Genomic DNA, 20,011 nt, shown 5'->3' with positions numbered 1-20,011 from the left:
AATACCGGCATACACCATGATAAGTATCTGTTGCACCACACCATCCAGAACATAATACTGCGCCGATGGCCAACATATGGCGAAATAATGGAAACACAATCTATGGTTAACACCTTGTACGACATAGCAGAAAGCGGTCATACAATATCGAGGTTATATGATTTCTTATTGACAAGTGGACACCCTGGGGTTCTGGCGATAAAGAGCAAATGGGAAGAGGACCTATGCGCCCCGTTCCTAGACACAGACTAGGCAATAATATTGAGGTATCATAAGAAAGTATCCCGCAATGCCAGACTACAGTGGATCCAACTGCTTGTTACCCACAGGGCATACCTGACGCCCCTTAGAATATCAAGATTCCCCTTGGCGGCCACACAACACTGCCCTAGATGCATCGCCTCTGATGCCGGCCTGCTACACTTGTTTTGGACGTGCCCAACAATTATGGAATTCTGGGGTGAAGTGGCGTCTAAATTGGGCAAATCGGGTAGTATTACAAACCCGCTATCGCCACCAGCTTGCCTACTGGGATGCTTTACGTGTCCCAAAGCTACACGGTAAACATCTAAAGTAAAAGATCTAGCATATTGTCACGACCCTCGCCCAAAACCTCCTCTGGCAAACCCATTGGCCAGGTGGACTCAGGACTCGGGCCTCTACAGCCTGGCATCCTCTTCCAAAACCCTCTTGGGGCCAGTCCTGGCGCCTATGGCGCCAGGCTCATACACCATGAAAAACAATGTGCTTGGGAACTACTTTATTGTGTTGTCAGCCAACATCGAGGCATCCACATAGTTTGGCTCCTCAGAACCAAGCTATGCGGTCTAGTGTTTTGGGTGTGGTAGCCTAGGGACTACTTTACCTAGACTATTTTGTTGGGGCTATTTAAACTACACCCGAGCAGGACAACACGCTTTGCGTTACTTTGCAGCTTGCAACGTGACGCTCACCGTGTCCAGCTATAGTCCCGAACCTCGGAGAAGCAGAACATGCATGGAGACAAAAGGAACATCATTAGCAGCAGCATCTTACCTGCAGTCTTCATCTTTAGTTTCTCGCAGCTCCTGAGAACAGCTTCCCTTGGATCGGCACGCCTCCCGGACTGCACGACCTGAAAGAGGAAGATAGAGGCAACATTAAGAAAGCAGAAGAGACATTGCAAATTACGAACTGCTCAAAAGGCTTACCTGGCTGGTCGCCTCTCGGCTGGCACCATCCCGGAAAATTCCACATGCACTGAAGAACACCGCGACCTGCAGGGAAAGAAGACAAAACAGGTTAGCAAAGGCAAGCCATCGCAGCGCTGCGCATAGCACTTACTTACCGCATCATAGCGCTCTTAAGGCGCCATCATTTAACAGCGGGGCTCAACCAAGCCAGTACGCCGCGCTGAAGCTCTGCATACCTAAGGGAGAAAAAGAGACATTATTAAACAAGAGAGGCATTCAGGATAGCAACAATACTAAAGAACAGCAATGAAACCTACCTCAACGATATCGAACGGGCCGGCGTCAGTGAAGTAACTGGATAGCACACGCCCACGAAAGACAACACGCCCCTGCAAAGAAGGCAGGACGGAGAGCACGCCAAACTCTACCACAAGGTGAGGAGAGGGCCCCTGAGGGGCTGAAATCATACGGGGGTGGAGGGAGGATACTTACCCCCAGTCGGCCAGTCTTGAACACAGTCCTCCTGTATTTTCAGGCAGAACCTTCTCCGCAGACCACATCTGGGCAAAACTGAGAAGCATACCAGCGAGTAACCCGGCTGGGTGGCGTCCCTGTGGATACCAGGTGAGAGTAACACATATATACTAGCCAAACGCAGGATAGCTATGTAATGGAAATCTCCTTGCACCCCTAACATAGCGGATTGGTGGCTTGATCTCCAGAAATGGTCAGTAGCAGAAACACCAGTTTGGAGGTGCATGATACGCTTGTGTTCCTCGGACAACAACAAGGACATTACATCATGCATTACATTAATGCAATCATTATTTGCCCCAGTATCCGACGACTCTGAAATAACAGACATCTGCCGCCTTTAACACAGACAACTCAACCTTAGTTGTCACCATACACATGGGCCAGAGGGCAAAACTACAGACAACTCGGAGGGGGGTCGGAATTAGGGTAGGAGTGTGTGGGGATGTTGGGGAAAGAGTAAAAGTTAACAATGAACCTTGATATGCCATGTAAACACGTCTGTCAAAAAAAATGAAAATTGCAAGAAGTGTCACACTATATGTTTGTACTTTTTTTGGTAAAAACGTAAAATCAATATAAAATGTTTTTTTTAAAAAAAAATTAAAAACCTTGTGCAGGCCATTGTCTGCTCCAGAGCCTTCCAACAAGGATGAAGTAAGATCATTTCTAGGACTTGCAGAATACTACGCTAAATTCATCCTGAACTTTTCGGTAGTCACTGCACCGCTGATAGACCTGCTCAAAAGGGGAGCGGAGTTCACCTGGTCAGAAGCCCAGAAGGAGGCTGTGGAAAGCATAAAAGGACAGATAGTGGAAGCACCATGCCTGCAGCCTTTCAATCCCACGTGGGATACAGTCATCACTACGGATGCCAGCGCGTCTGGTTTAGGTGCAGTGCTCACCCAGAAGAAAGACGATATAGAACATGTGGTGACATTCGACTCCAAAGCCCTATCCAAAGCTGAAAGGAACTACTCCACTGTCGAGAAGGAGATGCTAGCCTGTGCATGGGCAGTAGAGCATTTCAGGACCTACATATGGGGCACAGAATGTAAATTGGGCACCACATGCTTAGTCCAGGAGGGACATAGTCGTCAACACCCCGCCTGGCATGGATCGCGGCAAAACTGCAGGAATACACGTTACGTTTGAGATAACCCACATACCAGGGTGGAGGAATGCCCAAGCGGACGGCATGTACAGACTTCCAAGAAACAAAGAAAGAGCAGGCACATTTCAGCAGGACAAGTGCATTGTCGCATCCATCCAAGACCTGAGAAGTCTGGAGTTCTTAGAGATGAGTGAAGGCCACTGGAACGAGGAGGACAGTAAAGACCCCACCATGATGAGTCTCAGAACGGAACGTGGCGGAAGAAATATCAGAGGCAGAAGGACTGATCATCAAGGGCGATAATGTGATACCAACAGTGGGAATGAGAAGAATCATCCTATGCAGTGCCCACTCAGGACATTTAGGGAACAACATGACTCGCTGACGAGTGAGAAAGGCGTACTGGTGGCCAGCTACGAATCAGGACATCCGCTCCATGATTGAGAGATGCCATGAGTGCATGAACAGCGATAAACGTTTGAAGACCAGACAACCCCTGATGATTCCCTCAGAAATCCCTGAGACAGTCTGGCACAAAGTGGGACTGGATTGCATTGGCCTGTTAGAAGCAATAGCTCCCGAGCATCGGTACAGCATAGTAATCTGTCAAAATGGGTGGAAGCAGAATTCGTCTCCATCATTACTACTGCAACTGTTATAGAAGTCCTCACATCCATTTTTCAGAGGCAAGGTCTCCCCAAAGGCATGGTCACCAACAATGGGGTCCAACTAGTGTCCCAGGAGATGGAGTCATTTATGCACAAAAATAACATAAGGCAGAGGAAGGATGTGTTGTATCACCCCCAGGCGAATGGAATAGTTGTGAGGGCATATAGGTTTATCAAAGGGGTGATTCAGTTAGTTACGGTGACAGGAATGGATTCATTGAAAACCGTTAAGGAGGCCTTAGCGGCTCACAGATTAACCCCCAATGGTGTCCCCAAGTGTCGTTGTTCCGCATGCTGGGGGGGAGAAGAGCGGTGTCCACACTGGTACCACCATGGTTGACCAAAGTAAAAGATGATGAAGTAAACATGGAGGAGATTGTGTGGAGGATGGAAAATAGCAAAGCATGAATGAAGAAATGGAGCGACCGGAGAAGAGCGACCCAAGGTCGTGAAATCAGGGAGAGAGACTGGATCAAAATCTGTCTACCATGTAAAGACCAAATGACAGAGTCAAAGTTCAACAAGCCTATAAAAGTCATACACAGAGGGACCAATCACGTCCGCACAGAAGACGGCTGTACGTGGAACATGTGGCAATGTTTGAGAGGCATCAGGCAAATGAGAGAACGCGGGATGAGTTCAATCCCTGCAACCGCCAAGACTGTCACACAACGAGAGAACAAGGTCTAGAGTCATCGGTGAGGGATGTCATAGAACGTGAGATGGCAAGCGAGACGCCCGAAGTGTCCCAGGAAGCGATGCAAGCACCGGACACAGGGGGTATGAAGGAGAGCTGCCCGAGAAGAGAGCACAGAAGACCGGTGAAGTATGATGACTTTATTATGGAATAGACATATCTGTTTTACCAAAAGGAGGTGTGTAGGAAGCTTGCGAGACACGGTACCGCTGTAGTCTCGCGAGATCCTCAACAGAAGTACACCCAGCGGGGCAAAGCGGAAAGCGGACACCCGACGGCGCCAGCTAAACAGAGCAGACGTACTCCTGACGCCACTCCTAAGGAAGGGCCTTAAAGACTGCCACAAAGCCACTAGAGCAGACCTGGCACCCCAGGTCCTGAACCCTGCTCATAAGCAGCATATGGACACTTGATTAACCCATACCTGCCTAACCTCTGGGTTTTCCCCGGAAGACTAAGGGTTTTTAGCCATTTCTCTGGGTCTCCGGGGAAGATCATGGAGTCTCCGGGTCCTGTCCAATCCTCCATGCGATTGGCTACTGGCAGCAGTCTTTTGCAGCCAATCGGATAGAGTATTGGACGGGACCCGGAAACGGCGTGAATGCAGTATTACCGCTTTTATTTTGCTTAAGTTTCCATTCTTTTTGGCCAGTTTGCCTTATGTTTTAGTTGGCCTAAATTGAAGGGAGACTAAAACATAAGGCAAACTGGCCAAAAAGAATGAAAGCTGAAGAAAAAAAAACGCGGAATACTGCTTTCAATCCGGTGTCATTAATCACACCAGATTGAAAGCAGTATGCATATTTTTTCAGCTTCAATTCTTTTTGGACAGTTTCCATGGCTCAAGTCGAGAGTACATGCCGGTGGACGGAGTCCACTCACTTTTTTCAGAGGGTGGACTCGACCCCCAGCTTAATGAGAAACATTGAAGGTCCTCTTTGAATTTATGAATTGGCTGACCTCAGGGATTGAACCACAGCATAGCTCCCAACCTTTTTTGTCACCAAGGCGGGTGAAAACACCCGATTTTCTTTTTGGCGGGTGAGAGGCCCATAGAAGTGAATGGGCGTATGAGGAGCTTGCCGGGTGATTCATCAGTTTTCAAGGCGGGTGACACCCGCCAAAAGCGGGTGAGTTGAGAGCTATGCCACAGCCATCAGGTTTGAAGGCTGAACACCTCACCACCGCACTATATAACAAACAACTATGGTGAAATGTCCCATTTCGGTACTATAAATCTGAGGAAAAACCTTTGTATTGGTTCTTGGAGTTTAAAACATGTACGCATGTTAACGGTTTCAAAAACACTATTTGAAGAACATATCCTCTCTTGGTTTTATGTGTGTGTTGCTTTTATGAAGGCGAATGCCATTCGTCCTATGCAATTTGGGTGGTTATGCATCTCCTTGGACATTCACATGTATTGCATTCCACTGTAAAGTGCAAACTGCAAAAGTATTTCTAATGAAGGCTACAACAACCGAGTTTACCTTTTTGACAGGTGGGCGGGGCTGTGTGCAAATGGGCGAAGTCTTTTGTGACTGTGGGCGGGGCATACATCTCAGGGTTTTTGATTTTCAAATGTAGGGAGGAATGGATTAACCTTGTTTCAGTATTGCTTGTCACTTCTTATGTTAAGGCAAATAAGGTTGTTAATTCAAGTTATCAGTGTCGTGATTATTATACAACACAAACATATTTTAACTTAAAAAAGAACTTCGTGTTAACAACTGTGATAACTACCCCGATGTCGCGTCTGTTTTCTGTTGGTACTTGGCTACCTTCGTAGATCATTCAATTTGCCCAACGAGTCCTGTGATATTTATGTGATGAATGCTTTATTGCCTGCTCGGAGATCGCTGAGCTGTCTTCCTCTGTTTAAACGACTACATGGGGGGAGCATATAACACAATAAGGTTATGTACACCTAACATGGTGGCCAGCTGTTGTAAAGCGCAGTCTAGTGCCTGCAATCCTTCCATGACCCGGTGTTTCCTGTACAATCCTACAAGCTACTTTACCACGCCCCTTTCCAATCTCACTCTCGCTCCTCTATTTGCCCCTCCCACTGTCAGTGTCCCACGCACGCCCCTCCCATTGGGCTTGTGCCACGCCCCTTTCCCATTGGCTGCTGTGGCCCTACTCCGCGCCCCCCCCTCCTGATGCGCCGCTGCTGTCCGGCGTTATTTGTAAACACCGCGGCGGCTCGGGCTCCTGCATACAAGATGGCGGCTGGTGGTGGCATGCAACCCCCCTGCACCGGCCTTAGCAACAGTGGAAACGGCGTCACCAGTGCTAACCACGGCGGGGGCCCCGGCTTGAGCCGCAGCGGGGGCCCCGGGAATCCGGCGGCCGCCGCCTCCTCGGCTGCACAAGCCCAGCAGCAGGCTGCGGCTACCCAAGCGGGGGCGGGTCCCGCGGGAGGAGGAGGAGGAGCCGCGCTCCCCCCAAGCGCGGCAGTGCTGGTTTACCGGGAACCCGTGTACAACTGGCAAGCCACAAAGACCACCGTGAAAGAGCGATTCGCCTTTCTGTTCAATAACGAGGTGCTGAGCGACGTGCACTTCCTGGTGGGGAAAGGGATGGGGAGCCAGAGGATCCCTGCACACAGGTGAGGACCACATCTACTCCCCATCATTTGGCATCATAAAGTGTTAATGATCTGTGCAAGTATGAGGATCCTCTGAATGCCTATACCTCTGGTACGAAGAGTGTTAGAGCCCTTGATTACAGCCAATTAGTTCACGGAAGGTAATTATACATTTCTGAGAACCCGATCTGTACTCTCTTTCAGGAGAGTAAGTAGGAGTGGCGGGGTTAACTATGGAAAAAGATCTGTTTTTTATGGGGGAATCGGTGTTCTCAATATGGGTGGCATAGCAGCAGGGCCTAATTGGCTATCTTCATGGGATTCCACAGCCCACACCAACAATTCCACTATAGTCTAGTAAGGGTCTAGCTGGTGAATTTGTAAAGTGGAGTATTGTAAATGTTTTTCCTTACTTGGACTGAGCAAGCGCACCTGAACTAATGCAGTAAAGTTTTGGCCAGGGCGTCCCCCTTAGAACTTTTTTTGATTAATAGGTTCTAATCTTGCTAGGTTGAAATTTTGCATTTCACAGCAAAAATGTCAGAAAAATAGGGTATTATATACACTTCGCTCTGCAGGCAACACATGAAACACTAAACCTACAATGGGAGACTCCATGGTATTTATAAAGCAGCAGGAAAGTATCCCTGGTAATAACCTATAGATACAGCAAACCTTCCTGGACTGCTTGTGCATGCGAAATGAATAGAAAGCATCTAAGCTAAATCAGTCTTGCATATGTTTATTTATACATAGGTTATGAATAAAATCCTCACCATCAAATTCGTAGTGAAAATGCGATGACCAACATATTCTAAAATCAACAACAAACGACCATTAAAAACCAAACGGTAGCTAGGACCATCAAGTGGCAAGTGCGAAAACAGTGTCTCTGTGCTAATGTAAACCCCTAAACACCTTCACTATAAATGTGCAAATAATGCAATTAACCGTTTGAGCTCAAAAGGATCTGGCGCTACTTCTTGTACCCAACATGTTTTGCTCCTTCTCATCAGATTATATCTGTGGAACTTCATCAGGGGGCTTTCAGTGATCTGTGGTGATCTATTCGGCAAACGTGCGTTTGTCAGTTTTCTATTGCTCTATGCTACTGGGAGCCTTACTTATTCACTGTCTTGAGGTTTTTGAATATTCGCCTACACCCGGCATGGGTTGTACAATTTTTACCCAATCATTTCTTGGTCATAGTAAGTCCAGCCTTGTCCTGTTCTCCGCTTGATTAAACGTGGCCCTTCTTATCGGCCCTGCACTATGTTGTGGTGTGAAGCCACTTGATTTGTAGCTATGCGTTATGCAATTTCAGAGCTGTCCCTTTTCTTGCAATGAAGTGAACATCTTATGTTAGTAATTCCAAACTTGTTGTGTAATATGCGTAATCCACGCTATGAAGTGTTTTAGTGGAAGGGGATACGTGCCATCTTCTCTTTATTATCCCAGAATAATGCATCTAAAAATCTCTTGTTTTACACCACTGTTTTTTTTCTTTTACCACTTTGAGACGCACACTTAAATAAATTGTGTACTAAGGCCAAATGGGCATAGTGATTGTCACACACTTTAAGCTTGCTGTTAGGCATAATGTTGAGAAGGTTTGACTAGTCACATAAAAGCGAACCCCTTTTGCATGTCAAGCTAGAAGACATCATGGCTACAAATCTTTAAAATTAGTTCTAATGTGTTTTAAATGTCTAAGCAGACACAGATTTGGTAGATAAATGGAGGAAATGTCCCATCACTGGAGGAAATGTCCCATCATTGCAAAATTGACTGAAAACCCATGCCTAAGAATGGTGGTGCTAACAAAATAAATATTTCTCAACCAGAAATGAGAGGCCGTTGTTAAAGTGCCTTTTGTCTGCGTTTTGTTCCTGCACAGGACGGTCCTGAAAGTGAGTAGGTCCATTCAACAACAGCCCAACTTGGGTAGTGGGTGGCTACATCCATTAGCTGAAGCTGCTGTCCGTTAGCAGGGCACCACTACAAACAATGACCAGTGTGATAACCTTTCTGTATAGGACACAGTGCTCCAGATAAGATTTTGAGGTGGGAGTATTTTACTCTCCATTTTTAAACTTTGAGAGTAAATGTGATTTTAAGAGAGTAAAAATGACTTTTCCCCTTTGCAAAAGAGTAAAATGTATGTGACATCCAGCCGACATGTGCAAAAACTGTATGGAAATCATTACTATGTGGCAGCTTTCTGTATTGTGACAGAATACACCTTTCATTATTTCTCTAAGGTCTGGCCATTTGATCTCTCCTGTATATATTTAAAAGTTGAAATCACAAAAACCTAGCCAATTATATAGTAAAGCAAACATGAATTGTACTGTGTGTTTTGAGATTCGATAGCAGAATTGTCTTTTGATGTTTAATGAAAGTCCTAATTTCCTGGAGCTATTACTACCTAATGATATGCCAGTGTTATGATACAACAGTGCAGAGAGGCAAGGACTCAATGCTAAATTCTATATCTGATCTAATGGTCAAATGGTTATTTATATAGCTCTTTTGGCAAAGCGCTGTACATAGAACATATTTCTCACAATTATCACCAAACCAAAGTCGGTACTCCTTTATCGAAAGGATGAAAGGCTGAGTTGGACTTGCTGGGATTCGAACCAGCAACCTACAGATCACGCACAGATTGCAGCAAAGAGTGCTCAACCGGCTGAGCTATCGTATTGGCTAACATCCTTCAGAGGTTGGTTAACTGAATATCGACTGAGGTATATGATATGACAGGTTATTTATAACGCACATAATACCCATTGGTTTCTAAGCGCAGACCCGGGGATCGAACCTGTGTTGCTTTGTGTCGTCTTGCTTCCAAGGCGAGCACGTTGCCACTGAGCTATCCTCCCAAGACATAATATATCACAGTACCTAGATGTATGACGAACAATTCATGAAGCGCTACATAAAGTTAAATATCTATCTGTATTATCACAGGGACAGGTTTTGCTGAGTTTCTATTTCAATTACTAATGTAACTTTCATTTGTTTGTTTTTGAACAGCGCTGCACTTCCTGGAGGGTCAGGTTTTGGATGTTTTAATTGTAGTCCTGAAGATTTGAGAAGCTAGAACACCTGTGATCAGTGTAATGACAATCACACACCCTTGAACAAAGACTCTGCTCCCATTGACCATTTATAGTAATGTACCCCATTGACTGCAAGGTTGAATAGCTGTAAACTAGACTGTACATAGTCATTTTAAACACTGTTTTTACAATTCGAGTTTAAATTAAATTATAAGTGCAAAAATGATCGCCTCAGCACGAATATGCACACCGCACCGGAACGCTGAAAAATGTAATTGTGCAATACTGGTTTGCTTTCACTGGGGGAAAAAAAAAGCATAATTTGTTAAAAAAAAGTATGAATTCTCTATTGCAACTTAGTTTTCCATCTTATTAATTATACAATCCTAAAATTCTTGGAAAACATGCACAGTGCTTCTGAAGTTGAATGGAAAGAAACCATTCCTTTTATCACAGTGTGCAGTTTCTTTTTTTGAAAGGCTTCAGAGAAATATATTCTGTTTCAGAGGTGGCTTGCAATTATATCCATGTAGATAAAAATCAAAAGAAGCCTTCTGGTTTCTGTCAAGTAACCTAACCTTTGCACTGCCCTCTGCTCTAAACCCGTGTGTAAATGTACACAGGAAAATAATAAAGCTGTCGTATTTACAAGATTTTCATGCGTAAAAAGGCCTAGTACACACCTTATCTGGAGGCCTGATAGGAAATCGGCAATTAAGTACCTGGGGCACTTTCTTCAGCCTCGGGCCCCTTCTGGAAACTAATCATGGAACACTCAGATTTTATTTTTTTCTTGGTTTCTTTTTTACTGGGGATTTCTCTGCAGGGCTAAGCATCCCCCCCATGCCTGCAGTGTGAATGCTACTGCAATCACATACGGTATCCTGGCCTACAGTTGAAGGCTTGAATCAAAGGCATGGGGAGTACTAGAACTCCTGCGCAGGGGCACACATAGACCCAAGTATAACACAAGATTGACCTAACAGAGTAATTCATATGCAATTTTTGTGTACATGCATAATTCTTCATCGACACTAAGTGTCTATTTCAAAGGGTCTTTCAAAAAACAGAGAAAAACTGAATCTGTAAAAGGATGTATTAATCATCCATAATACCTTTTATCATGTTTAATTCAATGTTCATAAGGCTTTCTGGATGAACACCAGTGTCCCTTTTAATAACAAGGCGGAGAGTAGATAAAACACGAAGATAAATACAGAAATATAACCTGACAGAAAACATATACAAATTGAATGCAGATGCCTGGAATACAATCTAGTGCAAAGAGACAAACATCAACAAATCTTAGTACAAAGGAAAACGCATTCAAATACTAGCTGTTCGTGTGAGCCCTAAAATGTTGCAAGGCCTTTTACTGTGTCCATGTGTAGTCCTAATTAAACGTGGGACCCGTTCGTAATTGTATTTGTGCAAATGGCAGTATTGTGTGCAATAATGTAACCAACAATAGTGTGTGCAAAAAGTCAGGGGTGTGCAACCAGACTCAGTGCAACAAGAATAACATTTGGATTTGTTTAGACTAAGGGGGCCCTAATTTAATATGGGTCCCTCCTTATAGTTGACCATGTAGTCCGAATTGGGCATGGTGCCCATTCCTGGTCGACATGCTGGCCTCTAGCTAATAATTCAAAGCAGGTACTGTGGTGGTAGCAGGAGATCCTACTGACCTGTAGTCCCGGATATTTCGTCTAGTAGAGGTGAAAGCCTTCCTCTGGACCTAGAATAGGTCAACCGTTAACTAGTGAAGATCTCCGCTTTGGTGGTAAATGTGGATAAATGGTGAAAGCAGAAAAATCGCTGTATTTCGGGACAGCAGAGCAAAACGCTACCTGTCCGGGGTGCACGCTGCAATGCTACTAGTTTCACAGGATTGAGAGTGCTGTCATTTTTTAGGAACTTTAATTTAGGGGTCCTGAATGAAGCAGATGACCTGCGACAAATCGCCATGCACTAGAGGACCCTCCTTACCTGAATGAATGCAGATTTTCTGGTGCTGCCTCACAGGAACTTGCTCTCTCAGTTCCTACAAAGACATACGATGGAGCAGCGAAAGTGTAGTTACTGGGCGCGAAAGGGGAAGAGGAAAATCGCCATGCCCACGCAATAAGGACGCTACTAGGTACTCTGTGGGCTTCCTATGTGTCCTTGTTTCGCCGGCAGCGGCTGTTGCCTTTCACTTATTCATTATGTTGTCTGATATTAAGTGTGATTTATTTATTTATTTTCCTCCATTGTACTAGACTTCTGGTGCCCACACTGGCTAGGTAGGGAGAAATATATATATATAATTATTATAATCTCCATCTCCTCCCGTCAAATCCAGTGATATGACTGAGGTTGCGCCAGTGCCACAATGGTGCAACTCTAGTTGATTGCTTTTTGGGCCCACCACAGAAATCTGCCCTGTTTTAAGGATGATGTAGTGACAAAAGGCAACTTGTGTCCTTTCACCAGCTTTGACCAAATGGACTGCAAGGAGCTGACTCTCCTAGAAGTATTCCCCTTTACCCATATTGATGCACTGAGAAAACTGACCTATCCCTTCTGAACAGTCAAACTTTGGGGAACCAATATCACAGGGGACATTCCTTCTAACTTATTACAAGTGTGGAATGTTCCTTCCAAACAACTAAACTGGGATATGGTTCTTAATGGAGGAGAACAAATTCCCAGAGTTACAGATGCAAAATACTTACCTGGCAGTATACATGATCCCTGGCAATGTAGGTGGTCTCGAATGGTCTGGACCAGGGGTAAACTTTTTAAGTTGCAAGCTACTCGCCACTAGAAATCTACACCTGCACACTAGTTCTTACTCGTCTAGAGTCAATTATCACTAACTAATGACGATTGCAAAATTTGCACGCTGGCCTAGACCACACAAACACAAGTATTATAGGGAATGGCAAGAAGACAGAAAAGCTAAATTGGGGATGGATGCAGTAAATCGTGTATCACTGTGCAATGGCAAGCATAGTTATCTGCTGAAGCAACTGATTGATGAACATGAAGGTTTACTATGGCTTCCGTACATCTACATGTGGCAAGAGGCCTTCTGGTAGCAGTGGACTGCTGTAACGCTCACCTGATTCCCACGGAGGCGCCGACCTGTTCTGGACTGCTATGACCTCTTCTAAGGTGATGCGCAGGACTCGGAAGACGGACTGTACCGGACCCCCAAACCTCGCCTGTCTGGCCCGTAGAAGAATCCTTCTGTAGATGGAAAAGGGGATTAACTGTCTGCTGGATAATGTGTCGGATTCCCCCCCTTCCCCGTCTCACACTCCTCGAACCCCCTCCGCGATTCCCCGTAGAGTCTCACCTTAGAGTCTGAAAGGACAAGCTCTCCATCCTGCTTCCGATGCAGGGGCGGGTTGATTTCCAGTTACTTCACTGGATCTCGGGTTTGGTGAGTATTCAACTCCGGTTGACTTTTCCGATATGAGGCCGTATTCAGTTGCAAAAGTTCAAGCCTTAATTGTCCGTTGTCATTTTCTCTATTTCAGATGCAGGAAGAAGAATCCGCGTTGAGGAATGGATTCGCCGAAGGTAAACTCTGGTGAGTCTTTTTGATGGATGGTTCCCTTAGTGATCTTGCTTTCACCCACTAATGCGTGTGTCTTTTTTCCCATTAGGGGCCGGGGTAGGGAAGTGCCAAAGAAGTGGCGCCGACCCGAGGTGAGGAAAGATTGTCCCAACAATAATCGGGTAAGTCTTAAGGTGGAAGAATCCGGCCTTCCTCAATCTGTTCCTTCGCTCACCTTGGTTTTGTCTCTTTTTCTCCTTAGGCGCTGAAAGGCGACCAATGGTGCCAATGGTCGCTGAAGAGCCCGAGGGCGCTTCGTGAAGGTGAGTGGAACGTGGCGCTGCAGCGAGCGATGCGATGCGCTTCTAAAAATAATGTCTTTTCTCAGGATCGTCGGAGTGATGGTTCCGGACTCCGGATGGAGGCAGGTAAAATTCAATTATTCACCTTTCTCTCCTTTCCTTCCTTTTCAGGTGTTCCAGGTTGCAGGCGGGCGTGGCTGGAGCCAGGATGCAGGAGCAGACACGGTGAGCGTCCAGCTGCTAGATGCAGAACAACGCGAAGCGTGAGCTGCTGTCTGGGCGTGGTTTAAATGGCCCCCAAAGTAGTTCCAGGTAAGTATTCTTCCTCAGCCACGCCCGAGTGGTAAAATAGTCCCATAGGTAAAATAGTCCCTTTCAGACCTCAAGGAGGTCTGGATCCGGCAGCATGGTCTGCATCAGGTAAGTCCATCCAAGCACTCCCATAATGAGCCTGGCGCCTATGGTGCCAGGACTGATGCCTTCTATGAGCCCGGCGCCAAAGGCGCTAGGACAATGTCCAAAGAGCCCCTATAAGGGGTTGCTGGGCCCCTCCCTGGGGACATGTCTGCTTTCGGGGACGCTGGTCCTGAACTGGCTTCCCGGGAGGCATCATGACAACTGCCTTCTGCAGGAAGTGGTCTGATTCCTAGGTTTCCTAAGTTTACTCTATCGTCTTCTAGAGCACAGGATTCCTCAGATATTGCTGCAGGGCCTGAACCAAGGTGTAAATTAGTTTTCAAAAATGGATTAGCAGATTTTGCTAATTAAAATTGTCTTGATTAGCAAACAAACCCCTTTCATTAGCAATGCAATACTAATATTTTTAATGGCACCAGAAGTTATTTGTACCCAAGACATAAAATTAGTATCAATACATCATTTTTGTGTACTGCTGAAGTAACGCAGTGAGCTGAGTCAGGCCTTGCAAATTCTTTAAAATTCTGCTAGACCTGCTGTTCGAGTAACAATAAATACACTCAACCCATAGCAATGAGTGGAAAAAAAAAAAATGTAAACGTGCTTTCTGTAAAATGGTGCACGTCACCACAAACCACTGTATGTATGGCACACTGCTGCTACCCAGAGGCCAGCAATACACAGTGAAACCTTTATAATAGTACTCGCCCTTCAAAAAATCTACTTGATTGTGCGAGTGGGCAGGTAGACTTTGGGAGCCCAGTGAGTGTCTCTAAAATGTAAAAGGTTAGCTGCATGAATGGATACAAATAAATGGATATGATAAAAAGGCTCTGAAAACAGTTTGGCCAGCTCTCTCCCGCAGGTGCTAATATATAATGCAATCGTAGAGCAAAGCAAGCTCTGGAGGCTAACTACAGTGCATGGCATTGCAGAAGATCTGTAGATGTACAGACTGGATTGAACTATGGATTACTGCTTTGTGTAAACACATCATTATGTAAGAGGAAATAAAGTAAGAGAGTAAGCAGAGTGGATGGCGTAGCAGGCAGCAAAGTGGGCAAACTACGTGGAATATTGTAGTTTTCTGGCATCTCACTTATAGGGTAGCTGGTATAACACAACAGGGTGATAGGATAAAATGTCAAGGAGTATGGGATCAACTCATGGGTTGAGCACCAGTTGCATAGATGTATGCAACCACCGTGTTACAGAACACAGAGGTGTTCACTTGTCAATGTGATGCATCTTCCCCCAAAACATGAAAAATAGTTTACACTATGAGATTTAGATACACTAACCTAAACTTTACTGTAAAGCATGGAGACAACGCAGTGTTTCACAATTGAAATACTGTAATAATGTATTATGTAACTTCTATATTTTCTTTTCTTTTTAATGGAATTGCATGATTGTCTTTTAATAAAATAAAGCTAACACATACTGGACTCTGCCAGAGAGGATATAGTTATCTTAATGAATGTAGTTTCCCGATTTACTTCTGGTTTTTAATTATATGAAAAAGAAAAAAAAAAGTTTGCCAAGCACTCCTATGCCTTTGCCACTTATGAGTGGAGGGAATGATTACTGCTTCTCTCTCCCCCTCTTCCCCTCTCGCCCTCCATTAGCCCCTTTGAACTTGAATTGAACAAAGAAAAGAGGGCACTGAGAGCAAGAGGGAATGCAGGGTGAGCTGTGCTTTCATTGTCCAGGCTAACTTAAATATCTCTCTTTGCTACACAAGTGTCAATTTAATTTAAAAAAAACATACAGATTTGCATAGCAAATTGCTATGCAACACTGCCTATTTTATGCCTTGCTGAACCCAACTATGGTAAATGTTGACTAATTTAACAACCAGGTGTTGGCGTTCCCCACCTGGTGTAACCTGCCTATCAGCCATGCAACACAAAGATGGCCATGGGAATCCAGGGGCATCAGCACCCTATAAGGTTGAGAAACACTCCATGCTTTGAAGTGGGAGTATGTTTCTCCTTATTTTTTTAAGTTGGGAGTAAAGTGATTTTTAAGGGCGTAAAATGTTAAGTCCCATTCTCAATGTGAGTATTTTATAAGTGAGTAAAATATTTTGCAACTGTAAAAATGTTTTTGTAATAAATACGACTTTGCACCTTGTTTATTCATGCTCATTAAGAGATCCATATTTACATCTTCGTATCCGGCAGTAGTAATAGTAGTTGCTTTCTGTGGCACGAAATGCACTCCTGGTCCAAATCTATCCAAAGAGCTGTGTGGGTGAAAGTGTGTCTGTTTCCTTTTTTTCTGAGAGTATTTTTACTCCCCATTTTTATTTTTGGGGAGTATTTGCCTATTACTAGGGAGTAAAAGTGGTTGATAAACTCCTAGGACTGGGCATCCTCACCTTCGAAAGTGCTGTAATTCTTGCTCCCTTCGACACCATATTTCGATTGGAAAAGGAAGAAGAAAGAACTCGCTGGATCCGAAGCAATGCTCAGCAATGATTGTGCTGCTGATCCGCAGCAGCACGCTTTAAGTGATGATGATAAATGTAGGGCCAATGCTAACTGAATACATCAACTGTGCCAGTCCTGGCAACGTTTTTTTATTTACAAATAAAAATCCTGTCCACTTCAATGTGATTCGGAATATTGAGCAATCGCAGTGAAAAGAGCATTGTTTCTCTCTCATTCTTGCATAGTTCTGTATCCAGAGGTTGCAGGCACTCCCTGCATTTTTTCCCACCTCCATTGGACAGATGGGTCAATCCAAAAAGTTTTGAAATTTAACACGGAGCTATTTCTTAGACTATTTTGGTGGGGCTAGGATTTGTGAGACCTCTGCTGCAAAAGATGAGGCTGCGGGTCAATTAACATACAAACGGACATCACTGCAAGTGGCATTAGCCTGGATACCTAAAAGCATTTAGGGAAGTGACATTCTAGAAAAGGACATAAGAAAAATGGTGTGTGAGCTCCTGGTATAGCAGACCAGGTAAGGCATTATTGCCAAAACCGTTTGTGAGCCAGAATCCGGGGACAGAAAAAATAGCATTTTCACATATGGTCCCGCTTTAGAGACTTTGTCGGAGACAGGGAAGCCCACTTCTATAAACCACGGACCCTCAGAAATATATTGATCATCTAACAACCCAGAACAGAGAAGGAGAGAAAGAATCAGCATGACAAGAAAAGGGAACAAGGCGAAAAGTAAAGGGGGGGAGGGAGTTAACTGTCTAAGGGTTACACTCAAGAACCTATGTATGAAAAGAAATGAACACTGCAGAGAACCTAGCCTACTGGTCCCCCTTACGAAACTTTGACGAAGAAAGAGAAGCCTATTTCCTCAAACCTCAGATTCTCAAAAATGTTTATACCTCCTGACATGAAAATTTGAATTTATGCATTGTGTTAACAAAGTATAACGTTTATATGTTGTAATTGATTATGTCTCTATCGAAAAATAAAAATGGTTAAAAAAAAATAGCATTTTCAAAAGGTTTTTATTTGGAATCTTCTGAAAACCTAAGCAGTCCCTAAACTCTTGACTTTAATCTAAAGAAAGAAAACGGAGTGATCACCGGGATGTCTTACTTAAATCTGTTGCCCAGAGGCCTATTCGTTCCTGATTTCTGTCCCTACTACTTTGCACAGAGACAATTATGCTTAACAAAAAAAGTATAGTAAAGCCCATCAACATCCCCAAACCGAGGAACAAGGTTCAAAATCGCTCGGAGCTATTTAGCTCCTGGATAGGGCCTAGAAGAGTTTGGTTAGCTTGACACCAACAGCTACCAGGAGCTACTTTATGCTTTCCAAGCCAACTGCTACCATACAAATATACCTATTTGCAATTAACTGTCTGTCTGGCTGCTTGCATGAAAGGTGCAATAGTAAACCTCTAGAAGATATGTAAAACATGAACTATCATATGTACTGAGCACACAGTTATAGGTGCTCATTTTAAAGTTAGAATAGTTGCATATTACGTGGCAGGAGAGTAAAATGTTGTGGTAGTAAACAGGCTAACGGATGTAGCAGGGTTATGAAATGGAGGTAAACATAGGTGAAGACTAAATGAGAGGTAGCAGCAAGACGGAAGAACTGACTGCAGAGAAATGTCAAAGAAATAAAAAGGAAAGCAATTTAAAAAACATAACAAGTGAAGACGGGTAAAGCAACATGGCAAGAGATGGAGGATTCAGCGGAAACCTCAATAGAGTACAAGACCACGCAGCAGTAGAATGAGGGATTGACTGTGCATTTGTGGTTAAATGCCACAGTTGGGGTTGGGGGGGCAAATTCCTCCATATTTCAAGCGCTCCATTCATGAGGCTGTACTTTATTAGATCCTGTCTGGCCAGAGAGAAATCCTAACATTCTTGAGCCACTTCAATCTCCTGCTCCATGAATTCCAAATTCAGCTTTGCATCTTCCTCAGCAAATGGGGCTCTTTGCCCCATTATACAGTCCTTTTCAGGACGCAAAGTTTCTCTTATAGGATCGTCCCATTCTTTCTTTGGGATTGGAGTATCAGTCTTTGGGACGTATTATTTGTGAATCCCAATCTCCGGTCTGTGTTCAGTTTTTGAGATACTTCCAGGTTTGTATGTCCACACTGTATTTTCCCTGTTCTCGCCACCCAGGAAATCTACTGTGTTCTTTCTAGTTTTTTTGTCTCTGGGTTTTTACCCCTCCTGGGTTCTGGGGTCTCTCACCCTGCCTTGGGGTCTGGCTTTCTTTCACCCTGCCATGTAGTCTCTTTTGCCACATCTTGGGGCCTTCTGCCCCCACATCCCCTGCCGATTCCCTGGAGGAACCACGCACCTTTGATTTGAGTGGTGATCCTCCGGGTGGGCGTTCAGATATGGCAATACTGATAATCTCCCCTGGATTCTGCATTCACATCTTTACACTGTCGTTATGCAGGGCTGTCTTCCTCATTGCGGCCTTTTGGTCCTTCATGGGCGTTCTCTTCTCTCGATTCTCCTGGTCAGGGCCACCGGTCTGTTTCCAGAAAGGGCTGCCGTTCCTACCGCAGGCTGGTCTGTGCTTCGGACCACTGGGCGGTTGTTTCTGGTCTTATGCCACACTTCTCAGGAGGAGGTTTTCCAGCCTCTGCTGCTCTGCAGCACCTCCTCCTGTCTCTTTTCCCCTCCTTCACGTTCTATTCCCCTCCTCCTTCTCGCTCTCTTCTCCTCTCCCCCGGCAGCATGCTGGCGCTTTATCTTCCCCATGATTGGGGGGGGTGTCAGTTCTCTGGCCTCTTTTCTGGTACAAATGGTTTCTGAAAGGGGTCACAAACCACACTAGCCATTCCTGCACGCCGTTGCCAATTGTCATAGATGTTAAATTCCATATCCCCAAAAGAGGTGTTGAAGAAGGTGACTCGCCCTTGGGGAGAGGGGGTGAATTCCCTGGGCTTGTTGCTGCATACATACATTTAAAAGAAATTGCCACTAAACGGGATTTGTTAATTTCAATATAACTGGTGGTGTGTGTGTGTCTGTCCTGGAACTATTCTTTGAAACATAAAAAAAAGTTATTAAGAAAAGAAAAAAATATATAGTTTCGGCCTAGTCCCCATTCATTTTCCCATAGACAAATAAGGTACTTTTTAGCCAGACTACACAGCCAAAACCACTGAACAGATTTGGACCAGGCTTGAACCAACTTGGCCACAAAGTGCTGACCTGCGATCCTTTTGTGGTTTGAGGCTATTCCGTCCAGTACTTTATTTAATATTTGACGGTGAAGGGAGTGCACTCAAAAATAGATTGCTATATCTCAGGTAATTTGCCAAGAAACTGAGTGTTTACAAATGAAACCGCCACCATCCTTTTTTTTTTTTTTTTCTCTACGCGACTGATAGCCACATCTATAACCTTGGTTAGCCGAAAACGAAAAAGCAGGAAAATGCCATTTCC

The 20,011-nt window shown here is 44.6% G+C and overlaps 1 protein-coding gene across 2 annotated transcripts in view; it reads left to right on the top strand.

The window, feature by feature from the left end:
• The first annotated feature begins 6,190 nt into the window (after positions 1–6,190).
• The window catches only part of BTBD2 (BTB domain containing 2), a 628,042-nt gene continuing 614,221 nt past the window's right edge, over positions 6,191–20,011 (top strand). The window contains exon 1 of one of the 2 annotated variants that reach the window (XM_069649505.1): positions 6,191–6,796. In XM_069649505.1, the coding sequence (XP_069505606.1) occupies positions 6,348–6,796 (449 nt within the window). In that variant the 5' untranslated portion in view covers positions 6,191–6,347. The remainder of the gene's footprint in view (positions 6,797–20,011) is intronic. The other variant, XM_069649506.1, reaches the window with a different exon arrangement.

Source organism: Ambystoma mexicanum, chromosome 1p (genome assembly GCF_040938575.1).
Source record: "Ambystoma mexicanum isolate Mex_15411 chromosome 1p, UKY_AmexF1_1, whole genome shotgun sequence".
NCBI lineage: Eukaryota > Metazoa > Chordata > Amphibia > Caudata > Ambystomatidae > Ambystoma > Ambystoma mexicanum.
Note: the sequence above shows the minus strand (reverse complement) of the source record. Positions and strands in the feature narration are given on the sequence as shown.